This window comes from Hermetia illucens, chromosome 3 (genome assembly GCF_905115235.1).
Source record: "Hermetia illucens chromosome 3, iHerIll2.2.curated.20191125, whole genome shotgun sequence".
NCBI lineage: Eukaryota > Metazoa > Arthropoda > Insecta > Diptera > Stratiomyidae > Hermetia > Hermetia illucens.
The window spans coordinates 92,338,517-92,357,005 of NC_051851.1; the positions used below are offsets into that span (position 1 = coordinate 92,338,517).

Consider the following 18,489-nt stretch of genomic DNA (forward strand, 5'->3'; position numbering starts at 1 on the left):
GTGAAGCCTCTTTGGTACGGGCTAATAATGTTCTGGGCGTATGGGGCTATCCAGCCTAGCAAGATAGCGAAGAATATCTTATAGATGGTATTCAGCAACGTGATACCTCTATAATTCCTGCAATCGTATCGATTTTTTAGCCGATGAATTGCACGGATTGTTTCTCTTAAACTTGGTGGTGGCAGTATTTGTATGTCGTCTTCAGTTGGTGGGACCTCCAAGTCGCCGATGTTCTAGTTGTTCAGTAGCTCATCAAAGTACTCAACCCAACGCTCCAATATGCCCATTCTGTCGGAAATCAGATTTCCCTCTTTGTCTTGGCAGGATGAACATCGAGGTGTATAAGGCTTCATCCTGCTGACTTGTTGGTAAAACTTCCGCGCCTGATGCGGTTGCTCCCTGTACTTTTCGAGTTTACAGACTTGTTGGTTCTCCCAGGCTTCCTTTTTCCGTCTGTGAAGCCGCTTCTCCGTTCGACGGATTTCGTGATAAGTCTCTGTGCGTGCCCGCGTTCTTTGAGAATGCAACATTACTCGGTATGCAGCATTCTTCCGTTTCGTTGCTAGCTTACATTCATCGTCAAACCAGCCGTTCCGACTCCTTTTGCGGCTGGGGCCAAGTACGTTTGTGTCCGTATCCATGATAACGTTCTTCAGGTGGTTTTGAAGATCATTTGTTGATGCTTCATCTCCAGGTCCTCTGTTGACTGCGGTTATTGCGGCATCCATTTCCCTCTTATAGGTGTCGCGGAGGGTTGTGTTGTGGATGGCTTCAGTATTAACTCTCACCCGATTGTCATAGGGGATTCTAGGTGGTGTTGTTATTCGAGCTCGGAGCGCCATGCCAACGAGATAGTGGTCCGAGTCTATATTGGCCCCCTTATATGTTCTGACATTCATCAAGGCTGAGAGTTGGCGGCGTTCGATCAACACGTGGTCGATTTGGTTGAAAGTGTTCCCGTCTGGAGAGGCCCACGTATGTTTGTGGACCACTTTCCGCGCAAAACAGGTACTTCCAACAACCATTTCGTCTGAGCCTGCTAATTGAATAATCCGCAGTCCGTTATCATTTGTATTTTCGTGTAAGCTATTGGAGCCAACGTATCACCTGAATACGGGCTCCTTCCCTACTTGGCTGTTAAAATCCCCAAGTATGATTTTGATATCATATCTGGGACAGGCTTCGAGGGTTCTTTCTACTGCCTCGTAGAAGGTATCCTTCTCCGACTCTGCAGTCTCTTCTGTAGGGGCGTGAACGTTAATGAGGTTTATATTTCTAAACTTGCCTCGCAACCGCAGAGTGCATAGCCGTTCGCTTATGTTTTCAAAGCCAATAACAGCAGTTTTCATTTTTGGCTGACTAAAAAACCTATTCCAAGCACATGGTTTACTGGGTGGCCATTATAATATATGGTGTATCGGCTCTTCTCCAGGAAACCGGTCCCTGTCCAACGCATCTCCTTTCACGCTGTTACATCAGCCCTATATTGGGACAGGGTATCGGCTAGCTGCTTATCAGCTTCATCTCTGTACAGGTAGCGCACGTTCCATGAGAAAATGCGCAAATCGTTATCATAGGCAAGACATATCTCTCTTTGCTATGCGTACGTTCCTCTATATTCCTAAAATATCTTATTTTGTTAAAGTTTAAGTAAGTAAAATTTTGGGCCCGGAGGGAATCCCCCTTTTCTCTCGCCTCTCCTCCTCTAACTATAACTAAACTGGACTGCACTTTCCTCCATTGTGCTAAACTTTGTGATTAGCTCGATCCAGCATTCTGCGTTTATAGTGTTTTGGACAGAAGAGAGGCAAGCGTCTGTTAAGGAATTTAGGAGCAACCAGGTGAAATCCAAACTGGTATTAGAATGTCTTAAAAGATTGACTATGCCCGGCTTCCTTAACAGAGTCGGAAATTGGTTCATCACTACGAGCTGGAAAACGAAAAGGAACGGGCGTGGGAACTGTACTGCTCATGGCGGATACGAACCCAAACGTTAGAAGGATTGTTTAAACCTCGCCAATTAGAGCTTCCGAACCATATTGAAAATACTCACTGCAGGCTAAATTACCACCTGGGAAGCTGGGGATATCTACGCACACTGCGAGTAGATTCTGTGAGGAGAGTGACGAAACCTCTATACATGTTCTGGGATAGCGTCTGGCACTTGTGCAAAATAGATACTAGATAGATAAAAACTTCTAATAATAGATATATTTCACCAGTGAAGGGGCACAATAGTCCTTTTAGGACGTACTGAGACTTGACAATATTATTATCATTATTGTTAGGATTACCTGTCATCTAGGGCGTTAAGGATTAGTTTGGAAATGTGAAAAGTGTGTAAAGACGTTACTTATAACCTTCCTACCTAATACATGTTTTAAAACTTTTATCCTTACAAGTGTTGTTTTCAATCTGTAAAAAATATATTTTGAGAGCTGAATTTAAAAAGAACCCTCACAAAGTTAATCATGAATACAGAATTGAATAATCAATTCGCTACCAATAGCCCCAATTAGCAACTTTATGACAGAATGTATAAAAGTGGCATCAAGAAGCCGACAACTGTTATTAAGTCTGATTTAGCTATAATCGTCCAGGTATGGTGCCAAACCAAATTATGATTAATTTAATTACCGATGTTTGACAAATAGCTAAAAATTATATCTGCTACTTAGAGTTAGCTGTAATTTGTCTTGCAGAAAATGCACATGTTCATCAACATAACAAATTGTCGGTTGTTTAATGAACTGGAAAAACGGCTTTGACAAAATTACAAGCCGCATGCCCAAGCAAACTGCTTCACTTCTGCTTGCAACAGTGTCTATGATTGACTTCAAAAATATTTTATGCAATTCGAAATTGGCGTTTATCGCTGATTCTATTCCATATACAAATTTATTCAGTAGGTAATTGAAATATTATATATTTTATGCATATATCTCTGAACTAGTTTTAAACAATATTTATTATAATGAAGAGCTGGCTCTGGGAGAGAAGGCTTCCATTTAATACGCCTACTAGCCAGGTTGCATGCTTTGTTTTCATTTTTTAAGAACATACAAATGTATAGCTTTATTCAATTAAATTGATAATTTTCCCAATTAAATTCATAATTTTCCCCAGTAGACCCGTATTCTTGGCAACCAATCCTTTCCTAATTTTGGCATTGTTGAACCCAGCAATAAACTTGAACTTGAACTGAAGCCTCGCCCTGTTCATGACCGTGGTGTGATGTCAAAATAACATATGCTCGAGGTACCCCCTTATATAAAATACAATGAATCAGGGAATGTAGAGAAACAATTCAATTCAGCCATTCGGTGGACTTCAGTAGCCTTACGAGATGATCGGGTATCATATCTAATCTAATCTAATCGAAGGTATCCAATCATCAATCATATAATACTATCCTTGAAGACTTGGTGCGGCTAATAGTATCCTTGAAGACTTGATCGAAAATTCGATCAACATGTCAATTCACCAAATTTTGTATTCAGATTTCTCATTACAACAATAAAATCATATTCATGAAACCTCTCCAAGCTAAGACGTGGGATAAGTGTTGTCAGAAGCGGGCATATTACGATATTAAACAAGTCGGAATACCGGAAGCTGAACGCTTCGGATATAAAGATTGATTGTGTTCATCTTTTGTGATAAATTCTCTACCAGTTTTTCCATTCACCTCATCTCCAATTCAAAATATTCCTTGACATCCATATGTATTTCCAAGCTCTAACTCCGCCGTTCATATGAGTTCACTTTATATGATGATAACCGGGCGTCTTAAATCGGGTCCAGATCGGACGCGTTTGCGCTTCGCCGAATAGAAAATGGAAGCGCAGCGCTGAGCAGAGAGACGACAATCCGCGCAACATTGTGCAAACCCGAGCATTAACGGACACGATCCAGTCGATGTCGGTACATGAAATAGTTGCGCAGATCAGCGCGGCGCAGCGTAGCGCGTCCGGTGTGGACCCAGCTTTAGAGTGCAATAAATTCACGTGAAATACACAGTTTTGACCGTCCAGCAATAATTGAAAAGCCCGAGTTTATCAAGGACGAGCATAACGAGTATCAAGCCGTTAAAAACATTGTCTGAACTATTAGGATCCTATATAATGGGGGAAAGAGGAAGATAAAGATCCTGAAGAAAAGACGAAATCTGCTGCCCCAAAAATGTCACAGACTATCCCATTAATTCCAAACTACACTAGTTCCACAATTTAAGTTGGGGGAATTTGGAAACACTGTGACTACAACGATCACGAAAACGCAAAACATCTTGAAGATGTTGACTTGTACTTATGCGAAGCAATTAAGATTAGTTACAGAGGGCAGGACTAACGCTTGCGTACAAAAAAAGCGGAAGCGATGTTCGTTGTAGAATTGCAAGCCATCTCATCACGTCCAAACCAGTCAGTATAAGTAGGTAACAACAGCGATGCAATCGCCTCAAAAAGTTTGTTGGTTGATTCCTACTACTTTTGGGGAGCGGCTGGAGAGAAAGCATGGAGTGATCTGTTTCAATCCTCTAGGGCTTACTGGATTTATCTGACCAACTTCGTCAAGCCCGAAATGGTCGCAAAGGCTATTAAGCAGAGTAAAAACAGGATTTCAACCAGACTTGACAAAGTTGCAACCATTATCTACACAAAACGTTATGCAACCATTAGTCTCTTCGCCCCACTTCCCTGCGAGCTGGAAGTGTGGTCAAATCACTTCTATCCCCGGAAAGAATTCAAATATCCTCCAGTTGCAGGTCTATTTCTATCCTCTAAACCTCTGCTAAAATCTTTGAGCGGACCATCAAACTAATCATCAATGGACACTGTAATAGGAAAAATACTGTCCCAGATTTCAAGTTCATCAAACAAACAGTTAATTCGATTGAACACGTTGTCATCATCAACGACGCAACAACTGGTATCCGATCTGGGCCTGACTTAGCAAGGAACTCCAGACATCCCGTCCCCAACGACATAGACCAGTAGGGAGGTGGGCTTGAAGGGACTGGTGCCGCGCTCATTTACATCAGTATGGCGGATCACTTTTTCGAGGGCCAAGATAAACAGGATACTTGAACATAACATCGTAATACTCAACGTCGATACTTTTTTTAAGGTTCATCGCAAAGCACTTACAATTAGCATCCCTCCTGATTAGTCATTGACTGGCCTATAAGTTCAATAACATCGCGAGTTTCTATCCCCACACCTGCCAGGAAATACGAAATGGAAAATAGAGCTCAATTCTCAAAGCTATCAAGAACCTGTCCTTCAACTTCTTTTTTTTCTTCAGCCTTTGTTCTGTTTAGAAGCTTGGCTCGTCTTTATAGGGTGCGTCATTTTCCTCTGTCAAAAGCTTGTTCCAGGAGATGATCTGAAACCAATCGTGAATTCTACAAGTCCTAACCGCTAACAAATGGTCGAGCAGAAAATCTGTCTTTGGAATGCAAATGGCATCAGTCAAGACAAACTTGAGCTGTACAGATTTTTAATCGACAATTCTATGGAAATTTTGCTAATCTTCGAAACCCACTTTACAAAAAAGAACCACTTCCATACGCAAGGATGCACATTCTACGACACCAAGCACCTAGACGACAAAGCTCACTGTGGAATCGAATCCCGGGTTAGACACTTTGCTCTGAACCGTTATTAGCTTCAATCACAATAATGTTGGAGATCAAGACTAATTTCTCCGAAAGGCAGACACCATAAGCAAATCCAAAAGGCTTGATGTTATTTCTTCAGAATAGCCTATGTATCGACCTTATCGATTTTGGAGTTACCAAAAACATCCGTCGAGTTTGATTTATCTTCGGATCACTCCGTACAATAATCACTATCACTAGTCAAGGAATAAATTCAAACAGGCCCGACAAACTAATAAATAAGAGGACAAACTAGCTGAAGTAAAAGAAATGCATCAGCGCTCACCTCCCATTTCAGAGTTCAACTGAAAACTTGCCACGACATCGATAATACTATCAATCAATGGATCGTCTATAAGTAGTAGGAGAAGACGAGGCAGACCCTGCTTGAGATGGGGCTATGGAGTAGGTCAGGACGCCAGACCGCTTTTAGGGGTATGGAATTAGTGGACCTCAGCGCAAAACCGGGATGTATGGAGTTCCTTACTAAAGCAAACCTAGACCGAATACCCTGTATTGCACCGTTGATGATGATGATGAAAAGGCATAGCAAGGCGGACCAAGTTCATAGAATTCTAACGGAAATTAGCCGAGCATTGGAGGGTAGGAAGTATTTTTCTACGGTGTGCCTGGCTGCATCACTGGCATTTGATAGAGTATGGCTCAAAGGTCTGGTGTACAAAATAAAGAAACTCTTTCCAGCTAATTTCACAAGATTTTTGAATCCTATCTAATTGGGTGGAAGTTCATAATTCGGTACAAAAGTTTTACCACGCGTAACCACAACATCAATGTGGACGTACCACAAGGAAGAGTACTAAGACCCATGTTGTAGCTTATCTACGCATCAGACATGCAAATTCGCAGTAAAATAGTCACGTTTACATTTGCGGATGATACTTCGTTTCTGGTCACCAGTGTCGAATCCCGATTAGCATCTTGTGTCCTAAAGCGGCATTTAAACCGAATCGAGGAACAGCTGACGAAAGTCAATGAGTCTAATTGCACTCATATAACAATCACGCTCTCTCGGGAAGCTGTCCTCTAATCAATTTAAATGGAACCCAAGTTTTCCAATCTAGTGGTACCAAATGACCGGGATTGGAGAGATATTGGATTCAGAGAGAAACAGAAGACCATTAAAGCAAGGAGTCTACATTGTCTTTTAAACAAGCGCTGCATGCTTAAATTGAAGTAGAAGGTCTTTTTGTATAATGCAATCATACAGCTTATCTGAACATATGTATGGGATCCACTTATGCGGTTCTTTGAGAATATTTAATATAGAGCAATTGTAACGCGCATAATCCAGAATTCGGGGTACAATTACAGGGGCGCCTTAGTTTGTGAAAAGTAACTAGCTTCACAAAGACCTTCAGATACCCACAGTCTTGCACGAGATTGTAGCCTATACCAGTGTGTACAAACTGATAACTCAGCCCAACAGTTTGGCAAAGGATTTGTGGCGAAAGTCCAAAACTCGACGTCTCAAAAGACTTCAACTATTTGAAAAAACGATCCAGTAATATTAAAATTTGATGAAGACAGAACGTTCTACCAAGACATACATACCTCGTTGTTTGGAACCCTAGTATTAAGATTTGATTACTTAATGTGAGTTCCATTTTCTGTAAATGAAAGATTCATAAATGAAAGAAAATAGATAACACAAAACAAAAAGCTTAATCTGGATGCAGTCGTGATGCTTTCAAATCGCCATCCAGCGTATCAAAACAACGCTATTTCAGCCGTCCTGTTGGTCAATTCCCATCGACTTCGATGTTCAGATCAATCTTGCCAACTGAATTTTCATTGGTGCGAACAACATGACTTTACCATCGTCGACGCTCCCTTGCAATTTATTCATTTTTCGATCGCGGATATCCTCATTTCGAATGTGATCATGGTGTGTTACGATACTGGTCGTAGTCGGGCAACACTCAGAACCATAGAAGGCGACAGGGAGGACGACACTGCGGCAAATTTCGATTTGACACGTTCGTTGATACGTCGATCAGAAGGAACGCTAGTTGGGGAACGCCAATTCATTCAGGTTGCACTAATCAGTGAAACAATTTCGTAACTCAGTTCACGATTGGCAGGCAGCATTGATCCGAGGTATTTAAATCGGTCAGTTTTTGGCAAATCACTGCCACTGATAGTGAAAGTTTTTGTGATCGGTCCTTACCAATTTTGTTTCATGATTAACCACGTGCAGTACACGTGAGTAGTTCCACAGTTCTTGATAGACATTAATTCAATTCTTTCGTTTCAACAAACCCACTTCACAAAAGATTAAAACTTGCTGGTACAAACGGTTAATTAAAACTGATCGCTTTCGGATTCACCTTCTGGACAGATATCTGCCGTAGACATATAGAGAGACTACGCTTTAAATACAAAGTACGAGGGGCGACCCAAAAAACGGGAATTTCGTCATAACTTCTTTATTTCCCAATATTTTTACACCAAATTTTTATCACCTTCAAAGTATTCACCTTTGACTACAACGCACTTCTCCAAACGATTCTTCCGTTGTTGAAAACATTTTTTAAATTCTCTCATCGGGATGTCCTTTAAGCCTTCCCGCGATTTTTATTTCACCTCTTCTACAGTGGCAAAACGCTTTCCTTTCATATTTCTTTTGAGTCGTATCCATAGTACCACGATTCATCACCAGTAATCACCTTGGAAAAAAATTCAGAGTCCTCTTCGAGCTGTTTTTGAAGCTCAAAACATGCCTGAAGTCGACGCTCCCTTTGCTCATCTGTGAGAAGATGCGGGACGAATCTGGCTGCAACCCTTCTCATGTGCAAATCTTTGGACAAAATTCTCTGAATTGAACTCCATGACATTCCCGACATCTCACAGAGTAGATCAATGGTTCGGCGACGGTCTTCACGAGCGAGGGCATTGATTTTGTCGAAATTTTTATCAGTTCTTGGCGTTGAGGGGCGTCCTGAACGAAGTTGGTCTTCAATATACATTTCTCCATTTTCAAAACGTGAAAACCAATCGTAAACTCTGGTTTTACTTAAGGCAGCATCCCCATAACTAGTCTTAAGCATTATAATAGATTTCCGAGGCCGATTTCAGCAACAGGAAACAGAATTTCACAGCCGCGCGTAGTTCTCGACAATCTGCCATTACGTTTTCGCCGAAATGTAAAAAGTTGCTTTACTAAAAAAATGTCACAGGCGAACGGATACACTCTCAGCGACACAACTTCGCACACTGACGCAGGTGGCGTAACACTAACGGACATGTGGTCAAACAATAGGTTCCCCCACTCTCCCTCCCCACGACAGCGTAATTCCCGGAATTTATAGGTCCCCCCTCGTATATGTATATCCAGCCAGATTTTCTACGTTTCCTCTCAAAAGTCGTGCATCAATGCCATGATGCGCCATGACGTGGTTAAATTCTTAGAAAAGTGTTAATTACACTGCTACTCTGGGATCGAGGTGGAAAATTTCTTTCACAGGAAACAAGTTCCGCAAGTCCTTATTCTCTCAGTGATAACCGTCTGTTAGATGGTGAAGGTAGGATAGTCCTTTAGGTTCGCTACACCCAGTGTCAAGACGGCCCAAACTTATCCCCTTCCCATCCCCAAACCGTATTTCATCCCTCTTCCTCTTCTCCTTAGCCATTGGTCTAGGTAGAGCGCATCAACTTTAATCAACATAGTTACATTTTATGAAGTCATAATTATAACTGCCACAGTTTCATTATTTATTACCGAAAATGTGGTTTGAGTTTAATCTACTGCCAGAAAACTACGAAGCGTTCATTATAGACAGGAATTGATCCTTCTTGCTTACTAGGCTACAAAAATATGTAGTTTTGATACGTCCAGTTTTTTTAAGCTAGTATCTAGGAACTCGTTTCCATATTCTGAACTAAATTAAGCCGCATAAAGTACCTTTGTGGTCTGATTTTGTATTTGTCCCAAAAATATATCGACTTATAGACCAAAACACATATATTATGTCAGCAATATATCATATCTGAAACCTCGGCTAAAATTTAATTAGAGTCAAGTTTCCGGATAAATTTTCCAAATGGTATCTGCCTACAAGGAAGAAGAACGAAAGATACGTCACATATGGAAATTTTTTAGTTGCGTAAGATAAGAAGCCTCGAATTGCTCGTTTTCTTTTACTGGGGACATTAGCCTCGTTTGCATATCGTAAAGCCACACTTGAAATGAACGAGCACAGGTATCGCCGCCTAACAATCCAACGAATCCCCAAAGCAGCTCCTATCCACAGTATCTAAACATTCAACAATTGTCTGTGCCTGGCTGGGAACTTCTTATTGAATTGCTCAAAATCGCGTACAATCGCATTGTGTAGTACACAATGAAGCGCTATTCGCCTATTTGCTTTATATCCAAGGAATGAAGTGTATCTTGTGCGTACTCCACATATTTCCGTCATATCTGCTTTCTACGGTTCGCTTGGCTGCCGTTGCCCTCCATAAGTTGCTATCAAGAAATGGTATACGTCATGCGGGAGGTTATCGATTGTACATATTTCGCAACCAACGCCTATACTGTATAATACTCCACGCTTAACTGCTTCGTTTTACGACGCTCCCGCAATAAAATCAGAATAGGTGCAGCTCTAGATGGCTGTTTTCTACATGAAAAATGTTTCGGCGAAGTGCGATTAAAGCACCCTAAAAGTGATGGGTCTGATGTCAGAGGGGAGTTTTTATACTTTCAAAACGAGTTGAGCGAATATTGGTACCGGCAACCGCTGAATAGCAACCCAATGCCTGGTGCCGAATTAAAGTATTAACAGAATTACACACGAGCCTTGATAATCTGACACCGCCAGTGGAGTGGTGCGAAAACAGATGGATAGCAGCATCTTCTGCAGCATCATACATCATAAGGAATAAGGAGCATCGTGGGTAATGTACCAAGTGATTGATATGGCTTCCACATTAGGCAGTCATTTGCAAGCCGTGCTCCTGAAAGAAGATAACATTAGATACTTCCATTGTCGGACTCTATTTTAGGTTCTTCCTTTCTATGAACGCGTCCGTCCTTTCAAGTGATACATAAAACTGAGCTAACAAAATTTTTTTGAACTATGTTCCTCGAAATGGCGGGGGTATCCCATCTTAGAGATTACTTCCACCGTTTTGGCTTCCAATCATGGGAGGGTTCAATCATTTACTTCATACTGGAGGAGGATTGAAAGTCGAAAATTGAGTTCGAGACATGAAAAGTTTTATGGATTTCTCCCGTGAGTAGATTGGTAAATTCCACAAAAAGATTCATTCAAGAAAAAGGCTAAAGCATTTGCTTTTACGATATTTTTGGAGCCAGAATTAGTGTTATCATCTGCGAAATATATTCATGACGAGCGGTAAAATATAAAAATAGATCAGGTGCACTTTGATCATTAATGATTCTTTAAGATTTGTGAAAATCGACTCAATGTGTTTGTGTGCCTATCTCTCTGCCTGACAAAGTCAATTTGCTCCAAACTGGCTTGTTCTTTAATACAAACGATTAGGTGATGTATGTAATATCACATTAGGTAATGTTTCTGATATTACTTTGTAATATCACTTTTTTCAGAAAGTGACATGATATTATGTCGCTTACTAGGGTGATATTACATGTAAATCTATTGTTTAATGGGCTTTCATTCGGTGGAAGGCCGAATGAGTTTTTCTACTTAATTTGGTGAAACATCATATCAAGTCACTACAAGTGAATGTATTAAAGTAGTGTTTTAGCTTCCTCACTAAGAAGAAAAGTAATAAGTCGTTCGTTTGGAAATGTGAAATGCACTAAAAGTTTTAACTACCGGATATGCCTTAGATACTAGTGAAATCACTTACATTCTAACTGTGCGCTTGTACACCATCCAATGTGGGTTTAGAGTCCTTTATAAAAAATGTTTACCAGCGTTGAAGATGCCCGAATTTTCGCTCAGAGCCTAAACAAACAAGTCTGGCCAGTTGGCTGAATCATTTTTTATTCAATCATCGGCCACCTGGACAGTCAAAACTGACAGATCAATTGCATCTCATGCACATTACCGGGCACCAGTCAGCTGTGGACTCTCAGGCGTAACTGACAGGCCGAACTGAACGTGGATAATAATAATTATAATTGTTGACGCAACAATCCATATTGGATCAGGGTCTTAAAGTGTATTAGACCACTTCATTCAAGACCGTAACGGTACACTACAGGATTACAGTACCCTGTAGGAGGCAATGTGGATAGCATTCCGCTCGCCCGAGATCATTACCCTGATTTGACCCAGGTACACATTCACACTTGAGTCGACAGGTATCCGACGTCAAATCACGATACAAATTCCACTGCCACTAGTGAGATTTGAACCGCGATTGTACGACAGCCTTGTGCTCTCGTAGATGGCAGGCTTTAAGGAGCAAGTCAATCGCTATTCTTGACTGAAAGCAATTATAAGTTGTTTGTTTACGCTTCTAGTAAAGATAAATATTCCCGCGGCTATAATACCCCAGAGTTCAACTCTGCCAAGTTATTTAGATAGCATGTTGGTCCCAAGACAGGTAAAAGAGGAGGGTTTGGGGAAACAAACTTTATACCACCTTCAGCAAAACGAAAATAAATTGCTGAGATCAGGAAAAAAGATAAATAAAGTGTAGCTGGAGTTATTTCACTATGCCCAATTCTACCTGATCTCCCTGCTGCGACATAGAACGCGAACGCAGTAAAACTGGTTATAAACTTCTGTATTCTGATATCCCACACACTCAATAAGGTGTTTGCATAGCCATCTCTGACGCCATTAAACAAGTCGGATGATTCTATGAACGGCTGATGAAACTCACCATTATATTAGCTGATCGCACTTATTCACTTCTTCATCGCCTAAGCACCACAGGCAGGGGGACCTGATGCCGAGAAGGATGCCTTGATGCCTGTAACGCGCCCACTGATGATTGTATCATCATGAGGGTGAAAAGGCAGAAGGTAATAAGTGCCATGCGGGAAAAGGATTTGGAGCGTACAATGAGGGTGGCGGGGGTGTAGTTGATTTTGAGGACACCTATCACCATGCAATTATGAATCCATGGTTCATCAAACGATTGCCTCATCTTCCTACATTTTATAGTGAGAAAACCCAAATCTGCTAATATTCTCATAAGACGCCGATATTTTACCACCGGCAGTGACAGAAAAGCCGTTTTCTATGAAACCATCACACCTCCATATTGACTGTTGATTACCCTCTTGTGAATCAAGCCCCCAACAAAACAGCTTAGGAACGCACTAGAGACTTGTATCGACTTGCCAAAAGTCGACACAAACGCACACACAATATCGAATACTTCTGTTGTGTTAACGACAAGAGCGGTACTTTGCTTACAACCGACGAGCTGCGACGGATGACGAGAATATTTCGAGCAAATTTCGAGAATATTTTGAGTAGATTTCAACGGAAGAAATTGTTCATCGTCCACTTTCACTGACACTGCGCGGTTACACATATAGAAGCACCGTGAAAAACATCGCCCTTTTTACATTTTTGGATCCAGACAAGGTGTTTAACCGCGTTTGACAACAACGTCTAGTAGCAGAGGAACTCGTGCGCAGGGTTAAATTGCTCTACTACGAACCGAAAAGTAAAATTCGGAGTGTGGCGGGTGTATCAAAACCGCTTCGAGTCTCTGTCGGTGTTCATCAAAAAAGCCCCCTCTCACCTCTCCTCTTTGTTCTTGTTATGGACATTGTCTCACAGGACATTTAACGTCCAGTTTAATATACGCTTTATGCAGATGATGTTTTCCTAGCGTGCCATAGCAGAAATGATTCCGAGCAACTTGTCCAAAAATGGAATGATCGTCTCATGCAACACGGTCTCAGATTTAATTTGAATAAAATTGAATTGAAGACCGATCCCCATGAAACAGGCACTGTCACTGTTAATGGCAAGTGAATTCTCGTTAGCCCGAATTGCGTGACCATACCATCGAAGACGCCTTTCTCGCAATTTTTCCACGCCCGGTGTAACCCCATAATATTCGCGGATATGCTCCTTTCGGATGTGATCAAATCGTGTCACACCACTAGTGCAACGCAACATCTTTGTCTCCATTACCGCAAGACGCCGTTCATTGTGTTTTATAGTTGGCCAGCACTCAGAACCGTAGAGGACGAAAGGACGGACGACATTGCGATAAATTTTAGATTTGAGACGTTCGTTAATACGTCGATCACAAAGAACACCAGTTGTGGAATGCCACTTCATCCAGGTCAATGATATTAGTCAATAAAGAACTGGGTTTTGAAATTGCATCACGTATTAACGCAATCTGGATGAAGTCGCGTTCAATAACTGGTATTCTTTGTAATCGATATATCAATGAATGCCTCAAATCTCCACCCGACCCCGCTTGTGAACGGGATAAAGGTTAAAGAAAAAGAAGAACTAATGCCTCAAATCTAAAATTGTCCGCAATGTCATGGGTCCTGTCGCCTGCTATGGTTCTAAGTGTTATCCGATTATAAAAGACAATCAGCGACGTCTTGCAGTAATGAAGATGAATATGTTCCATTGGATTAGTGGCGTGACGTACTTTGATCACAGCCGAAATGATGGTATCCACGATGGATATGGGGTTGCACCGATTGTGGAAAAATTATGAAAGAAAGGTCTTTGATGGTTTGGTCACGTAATTCCCGTTAAGGAGAATTCATTCATTCATTCATTCATCAATAGATTACTTAGGTCTATGTCATGGCTCATGTTGCTACATGGTAGTGAAACGAATTCAGCAGATTGCTCGGGAATACTTGATGCACTTGAACACAGTTCAAAATTTCACGTAGTTCAGTGATACCACTTCCTGCTGGGGTCACCTGAGTAAGTGTTGTCCTTAACATTGACGCTTCAACGTTGTTTATAATAGTAAGATTCTTTCAAACCTTGACAACATTATACCTTTTATCATGAATTCAATCAAAGAAAACAACAAAACAAATATATTACTAACAATTTGTTCCTTCGTAGCAAAGAGCAATTCATTATCGACTCGGTAGTTGTAGGACAAGCAACTAGAGGCCAAAGAAACCTCTTTAGTTGCTATATCGATTATGTCAAGGCTTTTGACAGCGTTCCGCATACCTGGCTAATCCATGTCCTACGACGGTATCGCATTAATTGATATTGAAGTTTTTGACGACAGTCGTGGAAGGGTGGCACACCACCTTATCAATGCGTTCATCTAAGGGTGGCAGTATCTCAGAGCCCATCCAAATACAGAGAGGCGTCTTCCACACAACAAGCCTGACGGGCTGTTAGTTGGCAACATTAAATGGAAATATGTCGAACTATGAGTCGCGGGCTCGGGAAATCAAAAAAATGTGGGGTCTCTAGCGGGTGGTGGTAGTTCCCAAAATGTTGTCAGCTACAGTTGTTGTACCTAAATCCCTCACGGCTTCTCTTGATGTCCTGGGACTCTCACAAAGTGTGGTTTAAACCATGGACAAGTACACCATTCTGAATTTCTGCTTGATTTTGCAGGTAGTTCTCGACGAATTTGGCACTTAGTGCTAGTATTAGGTAAAATCCGGTATCTGGCGAGATTGTAATAATTCTGAAAATAATAATAATAATTATGGGATTGGTTGTGAGAGTGAGACCTGTTTCATATTTCGAGATACGCATTTTGGCTAATCAATCCTTGTTGGTTTGTCCACCCCGTTTAAAACCCCACATAACCATGTTGCGCCCCTTTTCGTATACATGGTGAGCAGGTTGTCAGGTTAGTAGACTTGGGAGAGAAGCAGTGAATAATCGCAAGATGGAGCAGGTAATTGGTTTCTTTCTGTATTTCCCATTATACCAGAGCTAATAAGGACAGGAGGATTTTACCCCTAGTCAAGGTTAGTCTCGAGTCCCAGTACTTGTGGTTGCCATTGAAGTCCCCAGATACAATAAAGCTTCAAATAAGCGTATTAAAAAGTTTAAAAACAGAGACTATGAATCCCGGAGAGCAGTACACAGAAGAAATTTTGGTAAGATCACCGCATTTTACTAGACGTATAGATGTGACTTGCACATTTCTTAGTAAAATGTTCCATGACATAGTGCTTTATGTGATTTTAAATGAGAATCCCAGGGCCTGCATGATCTTAGTAATCAGGGTGCTTCGTATTGTAGAATCAGCAGCCGGGTACCGAGCAGCCGAGATTTATGACTCTTCGAAATCAAGAGGATGCCGGTCCCACGGTTGACGAGGAATGCATTCAACTCCGTTCCAGGAGAATGAATATCATTCACATTTCATCAACTTATGAAGAATCAATCTAGCTTCGCATGAGTTTTGGCATCATGTTTTGGATTGATAAATGAATCGGTGAATCGGTTCGTGCTCTGAATGAGTTGGGCCATTATGATTCTAGATGCCCCCTTTGAAACTCCACGTAAATTTATGTCACTCAGTGTATGCTTGGAATTTCATAGTTCCCATCTGTCCGCCAAATTTCGTTGGGATCGGTTTTGCCGTTTTGGAGAAAAGTGGGTGTGAATAGACAGACAGTGAATCGATGTAAATAAGGTTTTGTCTTACACAAAACTTTAAAAAAAATGATAAAAGAAATTGTAGCTTAAAACGATTCAAGATACCTCACCCAGAGTTCTGTTTGATTACAATGTGCTTTTATGCATTTGTTTCTTTTATAACTGCACATAAACTAAGAACTCTCTGCAATTTGAATTAAGTACACGCCCCTTCCTTGTCGCATATATATATAAAAAAATCTCTTATATCTACTGTTGATAGTCACATAATCGGCAGTATGTAGTTGCTACCGCTACACTCGGAAAAAGAAGTTATGCACGACTTTTAACCAATCACGCTTCACCCACTGAAGATTATGATGATCGTTGGAGTTGCACTCTGGCTTCTCACAATATTCTCCATTTGAAGAGATGTTTCAAGTTACCTTGCTTCTTTTCATTCACTCCTTCTGATAGGTATCTTATCGCCGGGCAGCAAGACATCGAACTAACTATATTTCCCGTTGAGTACCTATGTTTTCTTTTTCGCCGTAATTTAACCTCAATGCCTCCTAAATCCTCTTTCAAACGCCTAAACTCGTAAACCCAATATCTGCAGTGAAATTTTTAAGGCCCACATACATACATTACGTACCATATGAAGTTTAAGTAAATCACTGGAAATTACTTTAATATACACTAACTGTTACCACTGTTATCTCTGAGCCACTCAAGAAAACCGTTTTAAAACAAACTTCTCCTTCGACTACTTATCGGTCTACTTTTTCCCTCCAATGCCACCTTCTTCCCCCCAAAACTAGAACAATTTCCTTTTCCCAATCCAATGGCACTTTCTTCCTCGAAGTGAATGAACTCCCCATGTCCAAGTAGTCAACTGTCCATCCAATCAGCCGGTCCCGGTCCCGCTAATCCTGATTCTATGGAACACGGCCTTGAACTTAAAAGTCCACGCCGGCTCAACGAAAACAGCCATTGCACATTATTGCGTTGTATTATATGACATGCAATTTCCCCAACAACGATCAATCGCCTGCCTACATCTACAAGCTACGGGTGCCCTCCCCCCTCAATTTTTGGCTCGATCGTGGCGCGAAATTGTAACGATATAATTTCGGACGAAGAACTAGATTGAAAGACATCTGGTGCACAATAGACTAATTAAAAGCGAAAATATCATTGAATGGATCACACATTAAACAGTCACGGTGTGCCAAAAAAACAGTCGCTCCCCATTAATATATTGTAGGAATTTAGTTGTTGATTGTAACGGACATTTTAAATAGTTAGGCCCGGAAAATGAAGAACTAATGCTTTTTTGGATAATTTTGGCAAATTTATCACCTTTTTTGGGCACCCGTATGAAAAGTGCAACACAAATATTCAAACTTTCCAGGAAAGAATATTCTTCTTTGTTCCGAAGAGCTTCATTCGTGGCTCCACAATAAAGCGAGCTAGACTCTAAACATATTAATATCTTATATGCAACAGCTATTTTCATTTCCAAATCCATATAACCCAACTTACTGCTTCACATTGTCTTAATTTAAATATTCCAACAACAACTACTTGGCAGACATCATAATTACCTGGTGAAGAGTGCTGCAATGGTCCAAGAGATAAAGCAAATCAGCAGAGCCCTCGTTTTAGTGCAAACGTATCCCGCCTTTAACGGCTCGCAAATTGCATAATACCGCTCAAACGAAATGGCTAGAATGGTTAAAACGCTGGCGTGCGCAACTGTTAGCTCCACAAATGGCACGGCTTTACCTACAATAATAAAATGCTAAATTATTATTACAATCGTTTCATATAATCTGAGCAAATGGTTAGAAATTACAAAACCTACACTTGGCGAATTTTATATTAAAGCGAGAATTCAGCTGATGCAAGCACCATAAAATGCAGGCAATAAATTTTATCAAGAGATTGAAAGCTGAAATAAAGTATTTTGAAAGCTGATGAAGTCGATTATAATCTTATCTACATAATTTTTTCAAATTTATTTGTATGAAATTGCACGAAATGTATTATGGACATATATTTGCGGTGATAGAAGCGGACCTCATAAAAGGAGTTATAACACTCGAGTGGATTGCGAGCTAATGGAGCCCTAAAACGAAGCTTCGAAAGTGTAACCTGAGCTATTATGTGGTTGTCTAGTGCCTCGAGGTTGACCTCCTATGTAAAAAATGCCAAAAAGAAAGCCCAATTTATCAGCCGAATAACATGAAATTTTGCACCGCGTTGACTGAAAAAGAGCGGAAGAAAACATTTCTTCACAGCACAAACGCA

General features: G+C 40.9%; 1 protein-coding gene across 1 annotated transcript in view; it reads right to left on the reverse strand.

Moving 5' to 3' along the window:
• Positions 1-18,489, reverse strand: part of LOC119652060 (growth hormone secretagogue receptor type 1) — a 49,932-nt gene that overhangs the window by 4,365 nt on the left and 27,078 nt on the right. The window contains exon 4 of the mRNA XM_038055998.1: positions 17,784-17,964. Within this exon, the coding sequence (XP_037911926.1) occupies positions 17,784-17,964 (181 nt within the window). The remainder of the gene's footprint in view (positions 1-17,783; positions 17,965-18,489) is intronic.